Here is a 26,571-nt window from a genome sequence, read left to right as displayed (position 1 = left end):
CAAAATATTTCTACAAAACTTTGCCTTTTTATAAATTTTAATAAGTTTTTATCACCTTACTTGCTGATTTTTTTGATAATAATGAAACCGAACAGATTTCTTGGAGTTTTTTTTTGGTAGTTTAGGCAACTCTATAGCCATCTGATGTTCAAGACCCATTCTTGGAAACGAATGAACTTTTGTTTACAATCGAATGAACTTCAAGACCCATTCTTGGAAACGAATGAACTTTTGTTTACAATCGAATGAACTTCAAGACCCATTCCTGGAAACGAATTGAGAGAGAATAAATGTTTCGTATCAGGTCATCAGTGTTATATACCATACGCCCTATATGTTGCCTGTATGTATATATTCGCCTCGATAAGCGCTTACGATTTACTATTGCATCCTAAAATGTACTTGTACGTAGAAATTATCACGTGCATGCAACAAAAGAGAAATTTTCTTTCAACAAAGCGGAAAAAAAAAAATAAAAAATAATCAAAAGTAATCAAAAAAAAAATATCAAAAATAATTAAAAGTAATCATTTTGATTGCTTTTGATTATTTTTGATTTTTTCAATAATCGGAAAAAATCATGACTTTTTTTTTATTTTTTTCTAATGGTAATCAATTAGTAATTGCTTTTTTCGGAAAACAATTGAAATAATCATTAGCCATTAAAATAGGCATCTAATTAATTACTAATGCTAATTCAAATTTAACAGGTCTACTTACGCATTATTAAATAAAAAAAACACACACATTAAATCTGTCAAAGACACATTTTTTTTGCCTACGTCAGTTGTAAAGTTAGTGCTCATTGCCATTTTTTTTTTTTTTTTCAAAGTGCTAGAACAAAGTTGGTTTCTACACCGTTGGAGACTATTTGTACAAATTTTGGTTTTGAAATTCGAAAAAAAGTTGCGGGCATTAATGAGTTAAAATAACTTCGTTTCCATGATTATCTGTGTTTTTTAAGTAAGTGCTCATTGCCATTTTTTTTTTTTTCAAAGTGCTGTACAAAGTTGGTTTCTACACCGTTGGAGACTATTTGTACAAATTTTGGTTTTGAAATTCGAAAAAAAGTTGCGGGCATTAATGAGTTAAAATAACTTCGTTTCCTTGATTATCTGTGTTTTTTATTTATTCAGATCCAAAAAAAAACTTGAAGAAGGCAAACAACTTACACATCAAGGCAGCGAACTCCAGTGCGATATTTGTGCTAAATGTTTTAGTCGAAAAAGTTATTTAAGGTATCATAAACGACTTCATAGCGGCGAAAAGCCTTATAAATGTGATATTTGTGAAATGCGGTAAGTTCTTTTATGTAACATTTACACTGGACCATATGCGTCAGTGTGGGTTCAAAATTCCAAATGCGACACCTTTCAGAAATTATTTCATCGCATTTGGCCTGAAAGTACGATCCACCTATGTGATATATTTCTTTATAGTAAATAAAAGAAGATGCAAATGACGCAAATGTAAACGCTTTGAAATGGTGACTAACACTAAATCCCCAAACACAAAATTCACATCTAAAAAAATATCCCTAGAATCATCAACTCCAACACGAAATCTGCGCACATTTTTGGGATAATGTCACAAACTCGCAAACACAAAGTCCACAAAATGTTATATAAATAAAAAAAAAAAATACCTGTCATATGAGGAATTGTGCAAGCATATGCATATATTTATTATAAAGGGACATAGTAAAAAATTGCGAATAACGTACCGTACACGTTCTATTTGCATTTTGTTTTCGAGGCTTGTTTCTATTCGATTTCAAGCTTTATTTACAGCAGACACAGTGGTTTGGGTCTTGAATTTCCATGCAAAGACCGTCGGTGCAATGCCAGATCTAGTTTTTCAATTTTTGATTTTTGTTTCGATAAAAGCCTAGAACTGCGATCGACTGCTACTACGCGTCCAAAAATATCGGGAGAGGTGTCAAAAACGCGTTATGACCTCAGTATTAATAATCGGTATTAACGTAAAACCGAAAAACGGGTCACTTCCGAACGGGGGAGATTCATAGTATTTTTGTGCAGAACACTTCTTCTTTGGCGGCCTTCCGTCCGCATACACAATTTTTCCCTGTCTACAACAATATTACAAAAACCACATGAAAATTGCCTACTTTAACTGCAAATATCTCATTTCTTTTCCGTCTTCAGATTATTGTTGTCGAGGTCAATACGCGTCGTTTGACTCCTCTCCCAAAACAAGTATTAGCAGTCAACCACTGCTCTAGACTTTTACCCTTTTACTACCGAAGGAGAATCATATCTACCGATATTACTCCTTTCGCCAAGCATACCTACCGCGGGTATATTCTAGGCCCCTAGCCCGAAGGGTTTGAGGAGTGTTATCGATGTTGATGGCTCTTTGTCGGATATAGATCCGATTAGTTCCGGTAACAAAGCACCATTAACGTACTAGCCCGACCACCTCTGGAACGATTATTTATTATTATTATTATTTTTAATATTATTATGATACACTCATATTTGTAGCAGGATTCCCCTCTCGTAGGTGAGGTTGACAATTGCTTTGAAGCTGTAAAGCTTTCTATTGCGCTTATCAACCTCTTGAATCGTTGTCTCAGCATTGGATCCCTTTAGTATCACCGAGTAAGCTGCATCACCCGTTAGCTTACTAGTCTTTTCGTCTTTACTTTTAATGCTACTATTGCACTCATATTTATGCATAACATCTTTTGAGGTACGTGGTATTTCAGTACTTTGATTTCCCTCTTCGCTCTGCGTTGCAGATTTAGGGTGTGGTTCTTCTTTGCCCTTCCTCTTCTGTCGCTTAAAATCAGACTGCTAAGTTGAGAATTGCTCATAGCAAAGTCTTTGTTAGTGAACTGTCTCTGACATTCCATCACTGTGTCATGGGTCCATGCCAAACGCTCGCTTTCGCGGTCGGTTGGGTTGATCACTGCAGTCACGCGCTGCATAATTCTTAATGCTGTCCGGTATTGTTAGAGGGTTCTCCTAAACTCCCTGTATCGCTTCCGTCCCAACAATAGTTCTGTTTCCGAGTTGGCAGACCGCTCCTTTACCGAGCGCCCTGACTACACACTATCATTTTGTTGTAGCGACACTTCCCGAAGGGTTTTGAGATTATAATCGATGTTGGTGGTCCGGATATAGACCCGGTACGTTCCGGTGGCAAGTACCAATGAATAATTTGGGTATTTAGTCTTCTTCATTTGGGTATTTAGTCGCCTCCATCTCGATTTCTCGGGTCTCGAAAATCTCGCTTGTCTTCGAGAAGAAATCGTAAGCTCTAAATGTGAATGTATTTCACACAGGGAATAGGGATTTCGTGTTGGGTATTCTGATTATAGGGATTTTGATTTTGGTGATAAAGGGGGTAACCTCAAACCATTTGGAGGTACGTATTTGGAGCTAGTGTATTAAAATCATCGTCATAACGTCGTTTTTTATTATAACTTTTCATCCTGTCTTTAAAATAGCTTTGCTCACGCCTCACATGTACCCGTCCATATGCGCACTCATACCGGTGAAAGACCATACAAGTGCAAGTACTGCGAAAGCGACTTTGTGCAAGTAAATGTACTACATAGACATTTACGTATGCATCTGGGTGTAAATATTTATAGATGCAAGTTTTGTCCCTTGGCTTTTTCTTTGGCTTCGGAGCTACGATTACACTTAACATCTCATAAAAACGAAGATACGGAGACTCGTGAACGAAATATGACAACGTTAAAGGAAGAAGAGGCTAAGTTAAAGCAGCAACCATTGGAGGGAAAACCTGGAGGGTAAGAAAATAACGTGGCACTAACAGAATATTTGATCACCGTAATGTAGTGGTAGTCAAAAAGTTTTAAATATGACCGCTTTTTGCAGGCGTATTATAAGATATCGGTGATAGAGTGAAGAATTTTATGTTTTATTTTCCCTTCCAAAAGTACCAAATATTTATATATACTGGATAACTACTTTCTGTGCGATATACCGGTACCAACATATTAGAGATATACGCCGCCGATAAACGCCCCCGCCGCCGCCGATTTTGGTCGTTCTTCGCACGCCGCCGCCGAATGTCAAAAATATCGGCGTGGCGGCGCGGCGTCCGGCGCGTTACTATATTTATACTCAGTTGAGCAGAGCTCACAGAGTATATTAACTTTGATTGCATAACGGTTGGTTGTACAGGTATAAAGGAATCGAGATAGATATAGACTTCCATATATCAAAATCATCAGTATCGAAAAAAAAATTCGATTGAGCCATGTCCGTCCGTCCGTCCGTCTGTCCGTTAACACGATAACTTGAGTAAATTTTGAGGTATCTTGATGATATTTGGTACGTAGGTTCCTGGGCACTCATCTCAGATCGCTATTTAAAATGAACGATATCGGACAATAACCACGCCCACTTTTTCGATATCGAAAATTTCGAAAAATCGAAAAAGTGCGATAATTCATTACCAAATACGCATTAAGCGATGAAACTTGGTAGGTGAGTTGAGCTTATGACGCAGAATAGAAAACTACTAAAATTTTGGACAATGGGCGTGGCACCGCCCACTTTTAAATGAAGGTAATTTAGAAGTTTTGCAAGCTGTAATTTGGCAGTCGTTGAAGATATCATGATGAAATTTGGCAGGAACGTTACTCTTATTACTTTATGTCTGCTCAATAAAAATTAGCAAAATCGGAGAACGACCACGCCCACTTTTTAAAAAATTTTTTTTTAAATTCAAATTTTAAAAGAAAAGTTAATATCTTTACAGCATATAAGTAAATTATGCCAACATTCAACTCCAGTAATGATATGGTGCAACAAAATACAAAAATAAAAGAAAATTTCAAAATGGGCGTGGCTCCGCCCTTTTTCATTTAATTTGTCTAGGATGCTTGTAATGCCATAAGTCGAACAAAAATTAATCAATCCTTGTGAAATTTGGTAGAGGCTTAGCTTCTAGGACGGTAACTGTTTTCTGTGAAAAAGGGCGAAATCGGTTGAAGCCACGCCCAGTTTTTATACACAGTCGACCGTCTGTCCTTCCGCTCGGCCGTTAACACGATAACTTGAGCAAAAATCGATATATCTTTACTAAACTCAGTTCACGTACTTATCTGAACTCACTTTGTATTGGTATAAAAAATTGCCGAAATCCGACTATGACTACGCCCACTTTTTCGATATCGAAAATTACGAAAAATGAAAAAAATGCCATAATTATATACCAAATACGAAAAAATGGATGAAACATGGTAATTGTATTGGTCTATTGACGCAAAATATAACTTTAGAAAAAAACTTGGAAAAATGGGTGTGACACCTACCATATTAAGTAGAAGAAAATGAAAAAGTTTTGCAGGGCGAAATCAAAAGCCCTTGGAATCTTGGAAGGAATACTGTACGTGGTATTACATATATAAATAAACTAGCGGTACCCGACAGATGATGTTCTGGATCACCCTGGTCTACATTTTGGTAGATATCTCGAAAACGCCTTCACATATACAACTAAGGGCCACTCCCTTTTAAAACCCTCATTAATACCTTTAATTCGATACCCATATCGTACAAACACATTCTAGAGTCACCCCTGGTCCACGTTTATGGCGATATCTCGAAAAGGCGTTCACATATAGAACTAAGGCCCACTCCTTTTTAAAATACTCATTAACACCTTTCATTTGATACCCATATCGTACAAACAAATTCTAGAGTCACCCCTGGTCCACCTTTATGTCGATATCTCGAAAAGGCGTCCACCTATAGAACTAAGGCCCACGCCTTTTTAAAATACTCATTAACACCTTTCCTTTGATACCCATATCGTACAAAAAAATTCTAGAGTCACCCCTGGCCCACCTTTATGGCGATATCTCGAAAAGGCATCCACCTATAGAACTAAGGCCCACTCCCTTTTAAAATATTCATTAACACCTTTCATTTGATACCCATATCGTATAAACAAATTCTAGAGTTACCCCTGGTCCACCTTTATGTCGATATCTCGAAAAGGCATCCACCTATAGAACTAAGGCCCAGGCCCTTTTAAAATACTCATTAACACATTTCATTTGATATCCATATCGTACAAACAAATTGTAGAGTCACCCCTGGTCCACCTTTATGGCGATATCTCGAAAAGGCGTCCACCTATAGAACTAAGGCACACTGCCTTTTAAAATACTGATTAACACCTTTCATTTGATACCCATATCGTACAAACAAATTCTAGAGTCACCCCTGGTCTACCTTTATGGAGATATCTCGAAAAGGCGTCCACCTATAGAACTAAGACCCACGCCCTTTTAAAATACTCATTAACACCTTTCATTTGATACCCATATCGTACAAACAAATTCTAGAGTCACCCCTGGTCCACCTTTATGGTGATATCTCGAAAAGGCGTCCACCTAGAGAACTAAGGCCCACACCCTTTTAAAATACTCATTAGCACCTTTCATTTGATACCCATATTGTACAAACGCATTCTAGAGTCACCCCTGGTCCACGTTTATGGCGATATCCCGAAAAGGCGTCCACCCATAGAACAAAGGCCCACTCCCTTTTAAAACACTTATTACACTTTTCGTTTGACACCCATATTGTACAAACGCATTCTAGAGTCAACCCAGGTCCACTTTTATAACGATATTCCGAAAAGACGTCCACCTATAGAACTAAGGCCCACTCCCTTTTAAAATACTCATTAACACCTTTCATTTGATACCCATATAGTACAAACAAATTCTAGAGTCACCCCTGGTCCCCGTTTATGGCGATATCGTGAAAAGGCGTCCACATATAGAACTAAGGCCCACACCCTCTTAAAATACTCATTAACACCTTTCATTTGATACTCATATCGTACAAACAAATTCTAGAGTCACTCCTGGTCCATCTTTATGGCGATATCTCAAAAAGGCGTCCATCTATAGAACTTAGGCCCACGCTCTTTTAAAATACTCATTAATACCTTTTATTTGATACCCATATCGTACAAAATAAATTCTAGAGTCACCCCTGGCCCACCTTTATGGCGATATCTCGAAAAGACGTCCACCTATAGAATTTAGGCCCACTCCCTTTTAAAATTATCATTAACACATTTCATTTGATACCCATATCGTACAAACAAATTCTCGAGTCAGGCCTGGTCCACCTTTATGACGATATCCCTAAATGGCGTCCATCTATAGATCTATGGCCCACTTCCTCTTAAAATACTCTTTAATACCTTCCATTTGATACACATGTCATACAAACACATTCCAGGGTTACCCTAGGTTCCTTTTACAACATGGTGATTTCCCTTACTTTGTCTCCACAGCTCTCAACTGAGTATATAATGTTCGGTTACACCCGAACTTAGCCTTCCTTACTTGTTTCTACTCGTTTAAGACTGTTTAGGCCATTTATTGTTCATGTCGAAAATTGTTCGGATATGGTCGAAAGTGGTATCAACGGATACACATCACCGCCAGTTATAAGAAACTAATTGCGAAATTTAACTCTTTATAACTATTCAAAAGTTATTTAAAATAACAGGCGCTTTCGATGTCAGCTTAACACGGACTTTCCATCACCCAATTCACCAAGTTATTAAAACAAAATACTAAAAGAAAAGTTATATAATAAATTTATATGCTCACTTTGCATTTTTGAAAAAATTAGTAATGAACAATTAATTCAAATAAAATGACCCAAGGCGAACATGTTTTTAAACTGTCCTCAAGAATAAGCGAAATCAGTAATGCAAAATCCTTTAGTAGGTTCTAGGGGCATAAACACTCCTTTGAAATTATTTTTACCTCATACTTAAGTTGAGTATATACATATGTACTTATGAGAAGGGTTTGAAAAATCACTTGGGCTTACATTCAAACATATGTTGTTTATTTGCGAAACTATACAATAGCGTCTGAAATGTTAATTTTGATTTTCACACTTCATCCTTCAACACCCAAGTCTCCCGGTTTGACATTTCCTAAAGTTGGCGGCCCTATCCAAAACTAATCCCTTGGAGTGAATCACATTGATTTTAGCCTATCAACCAAGTTTAAATATCACCTGCACGTTACGGCTCCTTTTACAATTGTGAATACGTAGGCACATATATTAACCAGGTGAAACTTTGTCCTTCGCAAGAACACTCAAAGTGGTGAAGCAAAATTCCAAGACAGTGGAACTAATGACCGTGTGTGATATTACCCTAACGTAGCGGACAGTCGAACTTGTCTGAAAACTGAAGCTACGCGGTCATCCATAATGAGCTCCTATATCGTAAGGCCGGAAAACAGTAGTTAACAACTTTCAACTTAAAATCCGTCGACTTTCATTCTAAATTTGATTTAACGAAGACTATTGATATGTGAACACAAGCGTCTGCAATGTTTGGTCTACATTTTAAAAATTTTACCCAGGGTCCTTGTAAAATTTTAATTATGTAGATGCGCCGAGGATTATACGGATTTTCACCCATGACGCAATGACATCCACTTAGACTGCTTATGATTTCGAGGGCGGCATCTTTGGCCGAATAGTCACTCCCTAACGTTTCAAAGTGTAGCTCGGCAGCATAGCGCGACAAAAGCATCCGTTGGAAAGTCTTTGGAGTTACACCTAGAGCTTCTAGGAAAGTGACGTCGACGAAAGTATGAGTTCGAAGTCGCAGTCCTATAGCTTCTGTACTGGCATATGCCACATCGGAAATTTTAGCTCTTAAAAACAGCGGAACCCTCCTATGGAAGCAGAGGTAGAGGGCGGCCCCCACTCCGTTGGAAGGACCAGGTGGAAAACGATTTAAACTCCCTTGGTGTGACCAATTGGCGCCGGTTGGCGGAGCGAAGGAGCGACTGGCGCGCCTTGTTGGACGGCCATAACCGTTTAGACGGTTAAGCGCCAATTAAGTAAGTAAGTAAGTAAAAACAGCGGAAAAAACTAGAGGCGCCCTGTGCCACGATAGTCATGAGTATTAATAGACCATTCATAGCAACCCTAAGTCGCCTTTATGCGTGACCGCCAAGGAGCGACAAATGATTTAAGGAAATTGTGTTCGCGACGATTATTAGGAGTTAACCCTAGGTGAAACTACGCTTTGCACGAGTTATACAGGCAAAAGTGTGACTATTTTATGTATATCTATTTCTTTTCAGCAGGCGCAGCAGTACCAATTCCAAAGACCGGGGTTAGGTTCGAAGCCTCTCTGGAGCATGCGAACGAGGGACAATCCCTTCGCAAGGAGCTACTCCTGAAAATTTTGGAACGGTCTGCGAGATTTTGATGCAAAAACCCCGGATCTTTCCGAAATGGCCAACACGTTGATTTCCTTAAATACATATAAACAAAACCTTTCCTAAATATTATTTTTTTAAATAGAAACATCAAGCTTTTAAAGTAAGAACACCGGCGTACGCCGGTGCCCCGCCTACGCCGCCGCCGCCGATAAAGTGATCGGCGTAAACCTCTACAACATATATGTAATACTCCTATATTGCTACAAAAGGCTACATTCGCAAACATCAGAGTGCCAATATATTGATGTGTAAACGTTTTTGTTTTTGCATTCAATAATCGAAAGCACCTAAATTTCATGATGTAATAATAAAGGTGATGTCACCAACATAACCTCACTTTTTCGGCAGCTCTAATTGCCAGTATTTACGTGTATTTCAAAAGTAATAATTTGGATTGTTCAATTTTTCGTACAAAATCTTCAAATAAATTAGTTTTCTGCAAAATTTTGTCTATGTTCTGTTAGGGAATACAAATTTACGTTAATCTTTTTGGCTAAACAATTCTAGCACCGACTTATATAGTTATAATATTTCTAAACGTATAGTAAAATCTACTACGATCGTAGTAGAAATCAAAGGAAGTTCTGTATGATAGACAACCCTCTAAATTATGCATGACGAACTTGTCAGAATAAAGAGCCAATTGATGGTGATTTATAACCATAAAGCCATAACCAGATAAAACAGCTGATCGAACCTACCTTATGGAAATCAATGTAACCGATTAATGGTACCATACCATAGCGCCAACGCAATAACCATACCATAGCCAACCAATTGGTTTTTGGTTTCTCGCCATATCCATAACCTAAAAATATTTGAGTTGGTGAATTTAATAACTTTTTGTAGATTTTATTCATTGTTTTGAATACGTTATGACTAAGAGACTCATTTTTTGTGGAATATGTTTTTAATTTTTGGCGTTTTCTTCATTTTTATGAAATTTTCACGATTTTTAGGTTAAGGCACCGTTAATCGATCATATTGGAGATGGTTATGGATATGGGTATGGTTACGACTATGGCGTTAGGGTTAAGGAAGTTTAATTCGCCTTAAGGGAAAACGTGAAGGGATGAGAACACCTGAATATTCATTTCATCATGCCTAAATTTGAATTTTTTCTTGTCACACTTATGCTTCTAGAATCACAAAAATTGTATAGGCTATCTTGTTTTGATTTCGAATTCAAAACACATTGCGAGCATTTTCTATTAGCAATATAGGAGTATTATATATACGGGTACCAAGTTATAGATAAATTAATTTTTTAATCAAGTGCACAAAAAATAAATTTTTTGCTGGGTTAACCTTTTTCTTAGACGAATTTTGTTGTTTTTGTGCAAAACTATTGTGTGAAAGATTTATAATTTCTTGTAGGTCGTAGCAGAGTATAAGAAATGCTATCACTTTTTATGATATGTTCAGATATGTTCAGAGCCGGAGCATAAGCAAAAAAAAAACAGCTCCGGAGTAATGTATCATGTTCAATCACTGCCTGAAACATATCGTTAGCTTAATGAGAAAATGTGCTAAGTCACTTTTACGAATTTTACAGGAGACAAAAAAATGAATAATTTTTGAAATAACCTTTTTTGCAAAACTGTGAATGAGGATACCTTAATTGCAATACTTTTGAGTGTATAAGCTTTGAAAAGGATAAATAAAAATCATGTTAGCATACCCAGCAGCTATTTCATGACTTAGCACGATTTCCGCACTAAAAACAAATTTTTTCTCCTGACTGAGCACGTTTTACTCAATATGTTTACCCATCACTTCTCACCTTTAACTGTCCTGTTCATAAATAATTTTTCTTCTTAGTTCGCATGGCTGGGTACCCGGGTACCACAAGGTAGTTCATAGAGTATGCAGCACTTGTGGAAACCCAATTTGCCTTAGTCATACTAAAAATGAGTGTCCTGAGTGTTAAGATTTGAAAACTTTTCATGTTATTTATTAATTTAAAATGTCATCACATTTTTTTACGTGAGAACTACTAGTGGTACCTCGGTATCCCAGCCATGAGAACTAATAATAAAAAACTAATTTATTAAAAAAACATCTTTATGAAATAATATTTGAAAAAATGTTGTCTTCTTTTTGTAGAAAACTTATTCCCATAGGATGCCATAAAATTTTAACTTGGTTTTATTTGTAGATTATTTAAAAATGGCTTTTGAATATGCAAAAGGTGCCCGGGTATCCATCAATGAACAGGACGGTTAATGATTGAAATATAACACTAAAACTATATATTTCACAAAAAATACTATTTATTTGTCAAACTATTTCTAACGGTTCTGGGGGTCAATTCCCTAATTGTGAAAAACTGAAAAATGTACACTCATTGAAAACTCATTTGCACACACAATTTACACTTTAAATTTTCATACGATTCTGTAAAGTGTTGTGCACATAGTTTTGCTGAAAGTCATATGTCAGTGAGAAAATTTTTATCAAACGCCATGAAAAGCAAAAAGTTATTCTGCAACAGTGCGTTTGAGTTTTGAATGTCACAATAGTGTACACTGGCCAGGCGCGGAAATAGGGGACATAAGCTTCTTTACTTAAGACTTCAAGGAGAAATGACTCATTGGCAATACTTTTGAAAGCAAAAGACAGTCGAAAATTCTCAAACAACCTCTGGTATACCAACTAACGCTCTGGAAACTTTGGAATTTTGTGACAAAGATGTATACCCAACAGTCAATGCATTGCTCAAAATTTTATGTACGATGTGTGTCACGAATGCAAGCGCCGAAAGGTCTTTTTCAACATTACGTCGGTTGAAAACGTGGCTCAGAACGACTATGCTTCAGCAAAGATTGGTCGGTCTGGCGTTGCTGAATATACATTCTGACATTGATGTGAAACCAGAAGATATCGTCGATTTCTGAAACGGATCACCTAAAAACGTGATCATTTATTTTTGAGCAACAGAAGTATTATTTGATAGCTGTCGACAATACAAAAAATGTTTATCTTCGATTTTTCCAAAAAAAAAAAAAAAAATTGTGTCCATTGCCATTTGAGTTTTTTGTCCTCTTTCTTTTGAAGTTGAGTAGCAGCCTATGGGCTTCACCGATTTTGACAATGCAAACACCAATTTGCTTGTAATTAAAAACTCTTTAAAAGCACATTTTTTATTTCTGTAAAAAAATTTCTATTTTTAAAATTGTTGCGAAAACCGTGCAAGAAAAAATTGTTCTGGAGCATATCTTTGCACGCAAGGAAAACCACATATGCAAAATTTTACTCTATGATATTCCGTTGAGAAAAAAATGGCCCGCAGTATTGATGCTAGATATTTTTATTTGAACATCTTGGACTTGAAGAATTTCCATACAACATTTTATTTCCATTTGTGTTGCGCAACCCTCTCAAGGGGTTGCCGGCGCAATTTATAGCTTCCCAAAGCCTTCGGGGAGTGTCTTTATCGTTAATATAAATACAACAAAGGATGGCCTTTTAGACTGAATGAATTAAATAAGTAAATAAAAGGCGCGCGCAAAGAAATTACTAGTAATTCAGATTGATATTACAGGCTGACTTAGCATATTCTTTTCAACAGATGACGACTTAGCACATTTACACATCATTGTAAATGCAAATGCGCACCACAATGCGTGGGGAGGAGCAGATACGAACGAGAAACCAATTTGCAGATAGCCAACAGGGGAAATATCCCTACATACATTGCTCCAACATCCAGCAATGTTTTGTATATTACACTGAGTTCCGAACGTGATATATCAATATGATTGGATGGTTCTTGATAGACCATCCTTCTCCGACCATACGTATATCAGCTTCAGCATCCCCCTAAATAGCGTAGAGAAGGGAGGAAGCTTTAGAAACCCTAGGTCAACAAACTGGACTAAATTCCAGAAATAGGTAGAAACGAAACTGGGACAACCCAAAGAGGTTGCCAATGTGGAAGAACTGGAGTAGTCTAATGAATTCCTAACAAGGACGCTTATGACTGCGTATAACAAAGCTTGCCCTCTAAGAAGATTCAGAGGAAAAGCAAAGCCGCCATGGTGGAACAATGAACTGAGTCTTCTAAGAAGACAGGTAAAAGAAATGTTTAAGCTAGCAAAGACCGCGGAAAGCGAAGCGTGTTGGGACGAGTACAGGGATCTTCTGAGGATCTACAAGCGTGAAATTTCGAGGGCGAAGATAATCTCATGGAAAAGTTTCAGTACGGACATAGAGTGCTCCAGCGAAACAGCACGGTTGAGAAAAGTCCTAGCAAGGGGGAGTATAGTTCAGGGACTAATAAAGAGGAACACCCGGCACAACAGTTAAAAGAGGCTGAGGGGAGCTTCGAACACTAAACCAAAAGGGCAAGGGGAGGACGACGACGTCACGACGAAGGTGCTGGAGGGGGACAAACAGCCCAATGGTGCTGCAAGTCCTACAGATAAACCTCTAACACAGTCACAAGAAAGCGAAGCGTGTCGGGACGAGTACGGGGATCTACAGGCGTGAAATTTCCAGGGCGAAGAGAATCTCATGAAAAAGTTGCTGTACGGACATAGAGTGCTCATCGAAACAGCACGGTTCATAAAAGTCCTAGCAAGGGGAAATATAGTCCAGGGACTAATAAAGAAAGAGAACGGGGAATGGTCACGTAATAGTGAGGAATCCCTTGAGGTGCTTCTCGATACACATTTCTCAACGGGAGATGGTTTAGAAGAGCCAGCAGACATCACTCACACTTAGATCACGGAGCGGGTAGTGCCGGGCTTGGTGACCGATACCAAGATCGAATGGGCAGTGAAGACGTTCTCTAAGTTTAAATCGCCGGGCCCAGATGGTATATTCCCGGCCATGCTACAAGTTTCAAGTATAATAATATTCGATGGGTGCATAAGACTGAATCATGTACCGCACTCTTGGAGAACTGCTCGTGTAGCTTTCCTACCAAAGGCGGGGAAGATCGGTCACGTGTATCCCAAAGATTATAGACCTATTATCTTAACATCATTTCTGCTCAAAACTTTTGAGAGGCTGATGGATGTGTACATAAAGTCCAACGTGGATGAAAAACTGCTCTCCACAACACAACATGCGTACACTAAAAGCAAGTCGGTAGACACCGCATTGCATATGTTGGTAATAAGCATAGAGAAAGCCCTGGAATATAAGGAATATGCTCTAGGAGTCTTCTTAGACATTGCCGGGGCTTTCAATAATGTTTCTAAATGGGCGATTATGAATGGTCTTAATTACATTAAAGTACATCCAGCCTTAACGAGATGGATCGGCTGCATGTTAAATTGCAGGAAGATTACATCACAATGGGGATTGTACGAGGCCACGAAATCAGTGGACAGGGGAACGCCGGAGGGAGGGTGCTATCACCTCTGCTGTGGACGCAGGTCATCAACACACTGCTCAGGCGATTTGATGAGGGACCCGTAAAACTTACGGCTTACACGGATGACGTTGCAATTGTCATAAGTGGAAAGTGCCTTCCAACGATTAGCTCTTTGATGGATCAGGCGCTTCGGGATATTCATACCTGGGCATCAAATGTTGGGTAGAAAGTCAACGCGGGGAAGACGGATATGGTCTTGTTTACAAAGAGGTACAAAGTCCCAAATTGGATCAGGCCTAAGTTAGGTGGGGTGACCCTACGGGAGAAACCTTGCACAAAGTATCTAGGAATCATCCTAGCCAGTAAGCTGTCATGGAAGCTCAACGTGGAGGAGAGGGTGAAGAAGGCTTCAACGACACTTTGTGCATGTAAAAGAATGCTGGGGTGTACGTGGGGGTTATCGCCCTCTCTTTTTCATTGGGTTTTTACAGCGATTGTAAGCCCTATCCTATACTATGGTGTTCTTGTTTGGTGGAAAGCCACACAAAAAGCAACCTACCTTGAAAAATTAGAGGGGGTATGCAGACTATCAATGCTTAGCATTACGGGAGCCCTGAAAACAACCCCGACAGCTGCACTGTATGCTATTCTGCACATTCTACCTGTAGACCTGGTAGCAAAGGACGTAGCGTTAACAACTGCAACCAGGCTCAGTGCCCCGGGGCAGCTTGAGCGCCGACCATACGGCCATAGTAGTATAGCGTCATCAATCACAAGACGAACAGACTACCTGATTCCCTATCTGCGCTTCGAGGGCGATCTTAAGGCCACAATAGAGGTGGACGGTTGGCGCAAGGGTGCTAAAATGGCGGACGAGGCGATACATGTGTACACAGATGGTTCCAAAGTAGTGGAAGGAGTAGGTTCTGCGGTATACTGTGCTGATCCGGAAATAAATAGTCCTACAGGCTGCCGGATTACTGCAGCGTTTTCCAAGCGGAAATAGTAGCCGTAACCAAAGCAGTAGAAACCCTGGAAGAAATTAGCCAAGTTGCAATCGTGTTAACTTTTATATTGACAGTCAGGCAGCAATTAAGGCAATAATCTCACATAGCACAGCATCTAAATGCGTGTTAGAGTGTAAGCAGTCCCTGGAGAGAATCGGGACAGGGAGAAGCATACATCTATATTGGGTCCCAGGGCATATGGGAATAGAAGGGAATGAAAAAGCGGATGAACTAGCTAAAAAGGGCGCATCCCTTGAAGCTTGCTCCGTAGACGTCCCAATTAGGCTGGGCGAAGTTAAGCGAAGGCGAGAGGTGCACATGATCCACCAAGCAGAAAAGGCGTGGGTTCAAGCGCGTGGCTGTAAAGTGTCGAAGATTATGTGTAGGTCTTACAACCTTAGATTAACAAAGTTGCTTCTATCATTAGAAAGAGAGGACTGTAGACTCATGACGGGTATTCTGACTGGACACCGCCTTATGGCGTCACATGCCTTTAGGTTGGGCTTGATCAGTGATAGCAGATGCGGGAAGTGCGGGCTGGAGGAGGAAACGATCAAGCACGTTCTGTGCTCTTGCCCTGCGCTTGCCAGGCTAAGATTCCAGCTATTAGGAGTGATATAGCTGTCAGATCTAGAAGCAGTAAGTGGCTTAAATCCTAAGAAGCTTCTAGTATTTGCCAAGAGGACGGAGTTATTTTATAACATTGGTCCTGGTTTTTGATAGGGTTTTTCAGTTTGGTCGTTAAAACAAACTTCTGGTAATACTACGGACTTATTCAGTCTATGTGAGGTCCTCATGGACCGGCCAGTTCAACCTAACCTAACCTACTCTCAGAGTGACGACGTCTCCCCCGTTGCACTTCAGAATTCTGCAGTTAAACTTTAATAGGTTAACTGGGAAGATCACGGAGATAGTTGATTTCATGAAGCGGGATAACATCCGCATTTCTGCGTTCCAAGAGACCAAACACATAGCATATCTGCTTTGCAGACCTGCTCTGGACATATCGTCCACAGAAAAGATCACGAGAGCGGAAATGGAGGCGGTCTCGCGTTTAGCACCCACCACTCAGTGCAATATAATCTATTTGATCCCGACATACCCTACCGACTGTCTTACACCCTAAAATTGTGGGTGTGACGTTCGTTCAGGATCTACATTTTGGAGAGCATGCAACCGCAATTGCACCGAAAATCCAGAGCCGTAATAAAATCCTCAATTCTCTTACCGGCAGTACTTGGGGTAAGGACAAACAAACGCTCATTACTGCTTACAAAGCAATTGGCCGGCCGATTGCATGCTACGCGTCCCCCATATGGTCTCCAAGCCTAAAGGTTACTCATTAGATGAAAATACAAGACTACCAAAATACTGCCCTCAGAACCGCTACGGGCGGTCTGCTTATGTCCCCAGAACACCACGTACACTATGAGGCGAGAGTACTCCCCATTAGGGAGAGAAATGAAATGCTAAACAAACAGTTTCTGATGAATATCCAAAAACCTGGGCATCCCAACAGACATCTGATTGATGTGTAGCTCCCAGGGGCTTAAGGGGACATCTCCGTAAGCATTATGAGGAAATACGTCAACAATTTCATACATTTCCCTACCGCCAAAAGCAAATTTGAATCATTTTTGAAAGGAGCTACATATGTATGTGCTATAAAACGGCGAACATATTTATCACATCGAAATGGGTTAAAAAACATGATTTTTTCCTTCACACATATAACATACCATAAAATATTTCAAAAATACATTTGCGAAATTTTGCAAATGAGCACTGAAATATATTTTTTTGATCTCCTGAAAAGTTACTGAAAAACACATAACTGTTTTTGTGAGCGCAGCGACGATATTTCAATTATGTTCTGAAAGTTATTTTTTGTGGGAAATATTAAGTAGGCGATTTTATTCTTTCACAGTGTTTTTTTTTTAATTAATATATTCTTTAAAAATGCTAAAAAGTTTTAAAACCCTGTTGAAGTTGAAACTTACTCGACTTTTAAGTAGTCAAATAATTGTTAGTTTAGTTACAAAATTCAAATCCTCGCTTCCTTGTAATATCAAAAAATAAACTTGTTTTTCTTTTTTTTTTTTTTTGATTGCTTCAATTACCTGTGTGATTTTTTCTTTGTTTTTCAGATACAAAAACATACGTAACAAGAACAAACAATTCCCGTGCGAAATTTGTGGCAAATATTTTAAAACAACATGGGACTTAAATAGACATAAACTAATTCATAGCGGCGAAAAGCCCCATAAATGTGAGTTTTGTGAAAAGCGGTAAGTTGTCATAACAATCCTCGTCCTAATATATTTATCCAAACTTATTCCAACTTTGCTCTCTGCTTGTGTGGAATAGATTTATAACAGCTACAAAACTAAGCCAGCATATGCGTACTCATACCGGTGAAAAACCATATAAATGCAAATACTGCGAACGGTGCTTTGCTACAACAAGTGTACTGAATAAGCATTTACGTGTAAATCATCTTGGTGATAATATATACAAATGTGAGTTTTGTCCCTTAGCTTTTCGTTTGGCTTCAGAGCTACGGTTACACTCAACTACGCATAAAGACGAAGATCCAGGGTCGCATGAGCAAAATATGGCACCTTTACGGGAAGAAGAGGCTAAATTAAAAGTTAACAGGTAACATGGCATTCATAAACTCCGTAGACTGTGATCTTATATTAAGGTAGGTTAGGTTAGGTTGAACTGGCCGGTCCATGAGGACCTCACATAAACATCTGCTATCACTGATCAAGCCCAACCTAAAGGCATGTGACGCCATAAGGCAGTGTCCAGTCAGAATACCCGTCATGAATCTACAGTACTCTTTCTAATGATAGAAGCAACTTTGTTAGTCTAAGGTTGTAAGACCTACACATAATCTTCGACACTTTACAGCCCCACGCTTGAACCCACGCCTTTTCTGCTTGGTGAATCATGTGCACCTCTCGCCTTCGCTTAACTTCGCCCAGCCTAATTGGGACGTCTACGGAGCAAGCTTCAAGGGATGCGCCCTTTTTAGCTAGTTCATCCGCTTTTTCATTCCCTTCTCCTTGCCCTGGGACCCAATATAGATGTATGCTTTTCCCTGTCCCGATTCTCTCCAGGGACTGCTTACACTCTAACACGCATATAGATGCTGTGCTATGCGAGATTATTGCCTTAGTTGCTGCTTGACTGTCAATATAAAAGTTAACCGATTGCAGCTTGGGCTATTTTCTTCCAGGGTTTCTACTGCTTTGGTTACGGCTACTATTTCCGCTGGGAATTAAGGTTAATTACTCCGTAAAGCGCGGAATCCAGGGCCGGTATCGTGTTATGCGATTCGTGATCGAAAACAATTTTTCATTCCAATTTTTACGAATAGCTTGACAAAATCATATTTATTGTTTGAGTGAAACCCTTATCCAATCATTGAGTTGTGCTTGTGACAAAGAGTTTCTTTCGTTTTCCGTTTGAAATCCAGTGCAACATGATGCCGCGTAATCAGATACTGCTGTTGACAATGAAACTGGAGCCGGAACTAATGTCAAATTTGATTCTGGCAACCAACCCCAAGTACTTTTGTAGTACAAATATAGCAGTCCGTTGAATGGCAAGTTGGTTTCCTCCACTTCATTGGTGTAATAAATAGCAAATTCCTAATTTTTACAACGCACCTTTTTGTTCCGGTTTCCGAAAAAATCAATTCGACTCGACATGTGGTGCACACAGTATTCGGTGTCCATGGTTATTCATTGTTTTTAGGCTCAATTCCAAAATACTTATAGTATGTAACTTTTAAAGGATTTGAAAACACACCGCATCCTTTTGACGATAAATTGGCCGCAGGTGAAACAGAACATATCTGGATCATTTGTACACTCATATTCTCGCGCCCTTTTATTCATATTATATTTTTAAGTAAATGACAGGTTATAAACTGCAATTATAAACTGAACAGTATCCGGCGAGCCTTGCAGATATTATGAAGGAACAAGGCGCATGTACTATTATTTATACTTAGATCTACAAAGAAAGTTCTACAAAGAAAACACTACCTGCCTTAAAAATATGCTCTTGCTTGAAATGTACCTGGGTTTGAAAAAGCGACACTAACAGTTTTTTGTATCTAATAACCCTTCGAAGATCTACCTGCTAACTAACTGATATACGAATACTAACACATATGTACCAGTAGGGTACTTAAGTATTAAATGGATATATTTACTTGAATGCTTATAACTTTTGTATTAGTCCATCCATGGCGCAACGATACAAGGTGGCAGCATGGAACAGCTGATTATAAACTTTTTTTATTTGATTTGATACATCAACTTCCGGCGCAGTACAATTTTGACATTTGTCCATCGAATTTACAAAAACAAAGTACATGGAGTTTTTATTTATGTCTGTAGGTATGTCACCATGCTGCCACCTTGTATCATTCCGCTATGAGTTCTTCGATTTTGTTGAATGAAAGCTTATTTTTTGTAATAAAACAGAGCTTAGAGAGAAAAAAAAAATCTGCAAAAAAATAAAAAGTTTTCGAGATCCTTCCTCGCAAAGTACAAATATTTTTATATTCTTACAAAAAATTTAAAAAATCCGTAATGATTGCTCGTTATCTTTGAATCTGCAGGGCCTAGCAAAAAGTGTTGTATTTACAGTTTATAGCAAATTTTATTACCTTTTAAAAGCTTCAAACCGTTTGGAATTGCTCAATTCGTTCTTGAGATATATCAGCCCAATTCTAAACGAAAATTCCGTGCGAGTTTTCTCCCTTCTCCCATTCCTCGTATTCTAAATAAAAATTCCTTGTGAGTTTTTTCACTTCTCCCTTTCCTCCTATTCTGAACAATGTTCGAAAAAGCGGAAACCGGTTATGGGAGAAAAGTAGGTATTATGAATGTGAGGGAGAGGGAGATTTCTCTGCCATTTCATAGGAGTTTTTTCACTTGTTAAATTAAAGGGAATGCATCAAAATAGTTAAAGGAAATTGGTTATTTTAAGAAAGAACACTTATTTGTACAAATTTGTGCTAAAAGATGTATTTATATTCTACCACAATATTCTCACTGTTAATACAACAACAACTACAATCACAATATTCTTTATTTTAAGCCGAAAAATATATCATCAGCAACGGAAGAGCTCTTTATATATTTGATGCAGCCATCCAGAAATTGCGCAAGGATTTTTTAAGAAGGCTTAAATAGATTTTGGCATATGGCGAAAGGCGAACTCAACTCGACTTGGCCGCCAGAAAATTGCTTTGCAGAATGAATGCAGGCAACTCCGGCGGATTTGTGTTATCCCGCCGGTCTTCTTATGTTCCGCTGTTGATGTTGCTGTGGCACCAATTTATTACTCATTTCAGTGAATACCACATGAAATGCAATAAATACTGTGCATTGTTTATATTTTATTTCTTAATTTCCAACAAATTTGCAACAATAATTAAACTTTTCAATTTTGTAAACAAAATAAGAAATGTGCAACGAAATTCGAAAATTCGAAATTCCTATTCCCCAATTATTGTTCTCCCTAGGAGAACAGAATTGGAGGAATTTTTCCGCGGGAATAAAAAAATCCGCGAGAACAAAATTCCGCGAGAATATTTAGAATTGGTCTGATATATGATTAAGTGGACCCAATTTTTTTTTTTTTTTTTTTTTTTTTTTTTTTTTGAAAAAACGGTTATTCGTAAATATCTCAAAAACGATACCATAGAATTTAAAATAACCTTTATTTTCGAAATCAGGGAGTGATTTTACATAGGAATTTCATAATGGCGTCTCTGGTACATTTTGGCTTTAAACCAGTGTAATTTTTCCAGATTCATTCCCTAAGACAATGAAGTAGTTTACCCAGTTTTGTAATGTCAACTTAAACCGGTTTTGAATTATGACCAATACTATTTTAAAAATTGCGGCGCTACGCCCCTTTCTTCTTTTAATTAGAGGTAAGGGAAGTTTGGTTATTGTAGCTGCATCATTTACTGAATAATCACATTTTTGATATTTTCTAAAATATATATACATAAAAAGTGGGCGTGTATATTGTCTGAAGTCGCTTATTTCAAATAGCTATGCGAGGTGAGTGCCAAGGAATCCACATATAAAATGTCAACAAGATATCTTAAAATTTACTCAAATGACCGGGTTCACATGGCTAAAAGAATTTCCTTTTCACCCGGATCATTTTGATATATGGAAATCTATATTTATTCTAACTAGATTGTTTTAGTCAATCGTATTATAACGCCTTATGTAAGCTTGATTTTTAAAGGGTTATATGCTTACATCATACAGCTCGTAATACAAAAAGTGGTATCTTTTTATAAGGCATTATGCAAGCCTTATTTTAATTGATTTATAAACCCTATAATAATGTAGTTATTTTCCTACTAATGACTTCTAATAATTCCTGATGTGAGCTTTATTTTAAATGAGTTATAAGCCTTATACATAACGTTATCTTTCAGATAAACATTTTGCCACACAATACAAAAAAACAAGGAGTATTATAAGGATTACACCAAGCTCGTACTTATTGTGCTAATTTATCGAAAACAGTAATTTGGACAGTTGGATGGAATGTAGCTGCTCAAAATCACGTCCATTCTGACAGCACTGATATAATCAGTTAAGAACAATTCAGAGATTCCAATAACACATTCAATTCTACACAAAGCGGATTTATTATTAATTTTGTATGATTTTGCTTTTGAATTAAATGTGTATGCTTTTGCTTTTGAACGTTGAGAACTTTTGCTAAGAGAAAGGGATGACGGAGTGGTAATGAATTATGTCATAGATATCAACATCAAAATTTTGAATTTAGGTTAACTACTAAATAACTAAACAAAAGTATGATATGATGTGTGGCTCAGAACCAGGCATGCTTAACCAACAAACCGATATCATTTCGTTACGATAGTTAACGTTAATAAACGAAACAAAGTCATTTCGTTTCGTTTATTAACGTTAAGAACGTCAAATTAACGAAATGATTTCGTTTCGTTTTCTGCCATATCAAAACGAAATCAAATCGTTTATGTTGATTATTAATTTCAAACTATGCTGGCAAAGCTGATTGATGGCGGAGTCATTAAAGGTGAAAGCATTAGCTAAGCTGATTGCAACTTTTCTCATGAATTTTGACAGTACGAACATTTCTCAGAGTATTTTTGACATTACCACCAACAAATTACACAAACAAATTACATAGAGTTTGTGTGTGTATGTGCGCTCGTTGTTACCACCTTACGGCTTCACCATGGCTATAGCATTGCCAGCACAATTCAAACATAAAGTATCACGTTTTTGTTAACGTTTTTAACCTTAACGAAAGCTTTTCGTTTCGGTTAAAAACGAGATACAATTTATCTTGATAATTTCTTTATCGATAATATTTCGAAGTGTTTCAACGGAAACGGTGGAAATTTTTTGATAAACGATTAGCTTAACGTTAAGGTGCATCCCTGCTCAGAACCATGCCCATAACCTGCAGCAATAAATTATCAATAGTTAAATATAGTTGACTACTGTCCGAATACCAGAGTATAACTCACATTTAGTTGACTTCTGAAAGTTAGCTAATAATCCGTTGTAAAGTCATGCAGCATTGCAATGCTGTGGAATTAAAAAAACTCAAACCGAAATATTTCTAAGTGAAAAAAATAAGCCAAACAAAAATTTTGAAATATGTATGAGAAAAAATGTATCTTTTGACGCCAAAATTCAGATGTTTTGGGCACTAGGAGCTTCTAAAAAAACTGCAAAAAAAAAAACAAATAAATGTAACGTCTGACGAACTGATTTCACGCAACGAGAATAAAATTCACTTGAGGTTGGCTTTCAGCTGAATGTTATGTACTGAAGATCGGGAATATTTGTATTTGTATATTTGTTGAAAATGTTTAGAAATTGTCCTTAAGTTGTTGAAAAATCAAGTTACCAAAAAAAGTGCCGATTTTTTCAAAAATTCTATATTCCGATTGGCTTAAATAATAAGCGAAGTTAGTGATGCAAAATCCTTTAATAGGTTCCAGGGGTTTAAACACTTTTGAAATGTTTCACCGCATACTTAAGTTGAAGATATATGTACGTATGAGAAGGGTTTGAAAAATCACTTTGCCTTATATTCAAACATCTGTTGTTCATTTGTGAAACTTTAAAATAGCGTCTGAAATGTTAATTTTGATTTTCACACTTCATGATTCAATACCCAAGTCTCTTGGATTAACACTTCTCAAAGTTGGCGGCCATATCCCCAACTAGCCCAGTGCTTTGAATCACATTGATTATAGCGTACCAATCCAAGTTTAAATATAACCTACACGTTACGGATCCTGTTACATACGTGAATACGTAGGCACACATTTTAACCAGCTGAGGCTTTGTCCTTCGCAAGAACACTCAAAGTGGTGAAGCAAAAGCTTTCCCAAGACAGTCGTACTAGTAGGAAAATAACAGTTTGGACTGGGCCTAATATTAAATTCTTTCAACTTAAAATCGTTCGACTTTCATTCTTAAATATAATTTTGGCTTAACGAAGACTGTTGAAATCAATGTTTCGAACACAAACGTCTGCAAATTTTGGTCTACAATTAAAAAAAATTTATCCAGGGTCTTTGTTTAATTTAAATTATGTAGGGTTAACTATTATAACAAAATATTATACTTTGTACTTCATGCTTTAATTTTTTGAGTTTTCTTTTTACTATGAAAATTTTTGATTAGTTAAAAAAAATTTTTTTTTTGATTATTAATATTTTCAACTTAAAATAAATAAAATAATTTTTTAAAAAAGATTGAATTTTTTTTATTATTGCATATATTTTGTGGATGTATACAAATATCTACATATGTACTTGGACAGCTTATAATTTCAAGGGCGGTGTAGGGTTATTTACTTTGTAAAATATACTTTAATTTTGTAAATTATTTTTATGTCATTTTACTTTTGATGTTATTTAAAAATGAAAATTTTCAAATCAGTTATTTTAGAATTGTTAAAATGTGAAAATATTTAGTTTGCATATAAAATAAATTTTTAATAAAAATATAGTTTAACACTATATAATTTGGCGATTCTACCAACGGACCTAAATTTATTTTAGTCTATTAGTGATTTATTTGCAAGTACTACCAATTTTATACATCAAAATATCACAGATGTTATTACGGATCAACTGTCTTATCATATAATAATGAAGATATTGACTTGAGGACTGCGAATTTCTAAGATACCCATAAAACTAAATTTATAGCGTTACAATATTCATTATTTTCTACAAGTTTTATTGAAGTTTTGGGTGCTATCTTCTTTTTCCTAACTGCAAAATATATTATAACAGATAAACGGTGCGCTATGCAAGCAACAAATCGAGATTGAAATGCATTTCCAATTAATTATACAAACAAAAGAAATAAATATATTTTTGGACACTTAACCAACCATTAAGCCAGTCGGGTGAACCTATAAACAAATCAAGATTATAATCACAACCCGGCACATGTTTGTTAGCGAGGATATATTATTATAAATGCAAGAAAACATATGACTAAAAATATTAGTTTTTACAATAACAATTATATTTTAGTAGTAATACACATACTTCATAAATATATATTTAAAATGAATAATTTAAAGATAAAATCATGTGTACCTCATATAAGTGAGTGTTTTCATTCCTAAACATTTAATAAAATATTTATATATATATACAAATTTGAAATTTAAATCATTATAAACATCAAACTGTCATATACAAAAGAAAATCCATGTATATTTAACAAGGTGCGGAGAACGTTCAAAATATGATCTCTCAAACAACTTATCGCTCAATTAAAATTGAGTGCTTGACATTTCTCGCGAGTGAGAAATCGAATTTGCCTACGAATGAATAAACAATCTCTCACAAGATACAACGATTTTCACAAACTAATACGAGCGACAAAACTTCTTTTCAAGCGTGGTGATTCGATTTTTCGGTATCGATCGTTATTTGCGAGCGTCCACTGCAAAACTCAAATATTTTCTCGTTTTAAAAAGATCGATCGCGATCGTTCGTTTGAAAATCAATATGATGTAAAATAAACAATCTTTTAAATAATGGTGATGCAATATATTTGAGTTTTCCCTTGATAAGTTGAATGAAAAGAATATCTTTTTTTATAAGTAATATGTGAAAAATTGAATTAATTAATTTTTAGATAAATTGTAAATAAATTAAAAATTTTTTTTTTAATGTTCTCATACATTAAGCCATAAAGGGTTATCCCCTCTTAACACAAAGAAAAGTTACTATTTTTGTAATAAGCATTTAACAAAACTGAACAATTTACTTGAATTTATTTCTAATTTATATGTATTGCGATCGTCTAGAGAAGGTCCCAAGTACATACAAAATTATCAGTAATGAGAAATTATACAAATGCATATACATATGTACATTGGGATGAGTGTTGTTATAATGAAAAAGTTTTTCAAGGCATCTAAAAATATAGCCGTATAAAATTTCAAATTTTTATTTGTTGTTTTATGTTCAGAAGAGTCTCATACGGACCTTATTTTTTTCTATACAAATATAAAAAGTGTGGGTTAGTCCCGGGCAAAGCAATATCAAAAAGAGTTTTCTCAATTATACCTACATAGTTAGTTAGGGTAGTTTCGCAAAAAATCTGAGGGTATTTCTGCGATGAAAAACTTAGACCCTGGGCCAATCGCATGAAAAAGTAAAATTTTGACAAACCGAAGGAAAATTTTGATAGCTATCGTGGTGAATACGAACGTCAGAATTTTCCCTAGCCAACGAGCCAATGAGGCTAGGTAAAATATTGATAATCGCTAGGTAAAATTTGACAATTACTTTTGTGTGGTCGTGCATATATTTTGTTTCAGAAACATACGAAAAGAAGAAATGCATGTCTTTGTGGATTAGCACATCTAAA

General features: G+C 36.8%; 1 protein-coding gene across 1 annotated transcript in view; it reads left to right on the top strand.

Annotated features, from left to right (window-relative positions):
* The window catches only part of LOC137249250 (zinc finger protein ZFP2-like), a 78,350-nt gene extending 52,101 nt beyond the window's left edge, over positions 1-26,249 (top strand). Inside the window, exons 2-6 of the mRNA XM_067780571.1 lie at positions 1,137-1,298; positions 3,473-3,781; positions 17,761-17,901; positions 17,981-18,271; positions 22,098-26,249. Coding sequence (XP_067636672.1) covers positions 1,137-1,298; positions 3,473-3,781; positions 17,761-17,901; positions 17,981-18,271; positions 22,098-22,101 — 907 coding nt within the window. The 3' untranslated portion in view covers positions 22,102-26,249. The remainder of the gene's footprint in view (positions 1-1,136; positions 1,299-3,472; positions 3,782-17,760; positions 17,902-17,980; positions 18,272-22,097) is intronic.
* Positions 26,250-26,571: the final 322 nt, after the last annotated feature.

The sequence above is a fragment of the Eurosta solidaginis genome, chromosome 4, assembly GCF_040869045.1.
Source record: "Eurosta solidaginis isolate ZX-2024a chromosome 4, ASM4086904v1, whole genome shotgun sequence".
Lineage (NCBI taxonomy): Eukaryota > Metazoa > Arthropoda > Insecta > Diptera > Tephritidae > Eurosta > Eurosta solidaginis.
The sequence above is the reverse complement of the archived record's forward strand: the minus strand, read 5'-3'. Positions and strand labels throughout refer to the sequence as shown.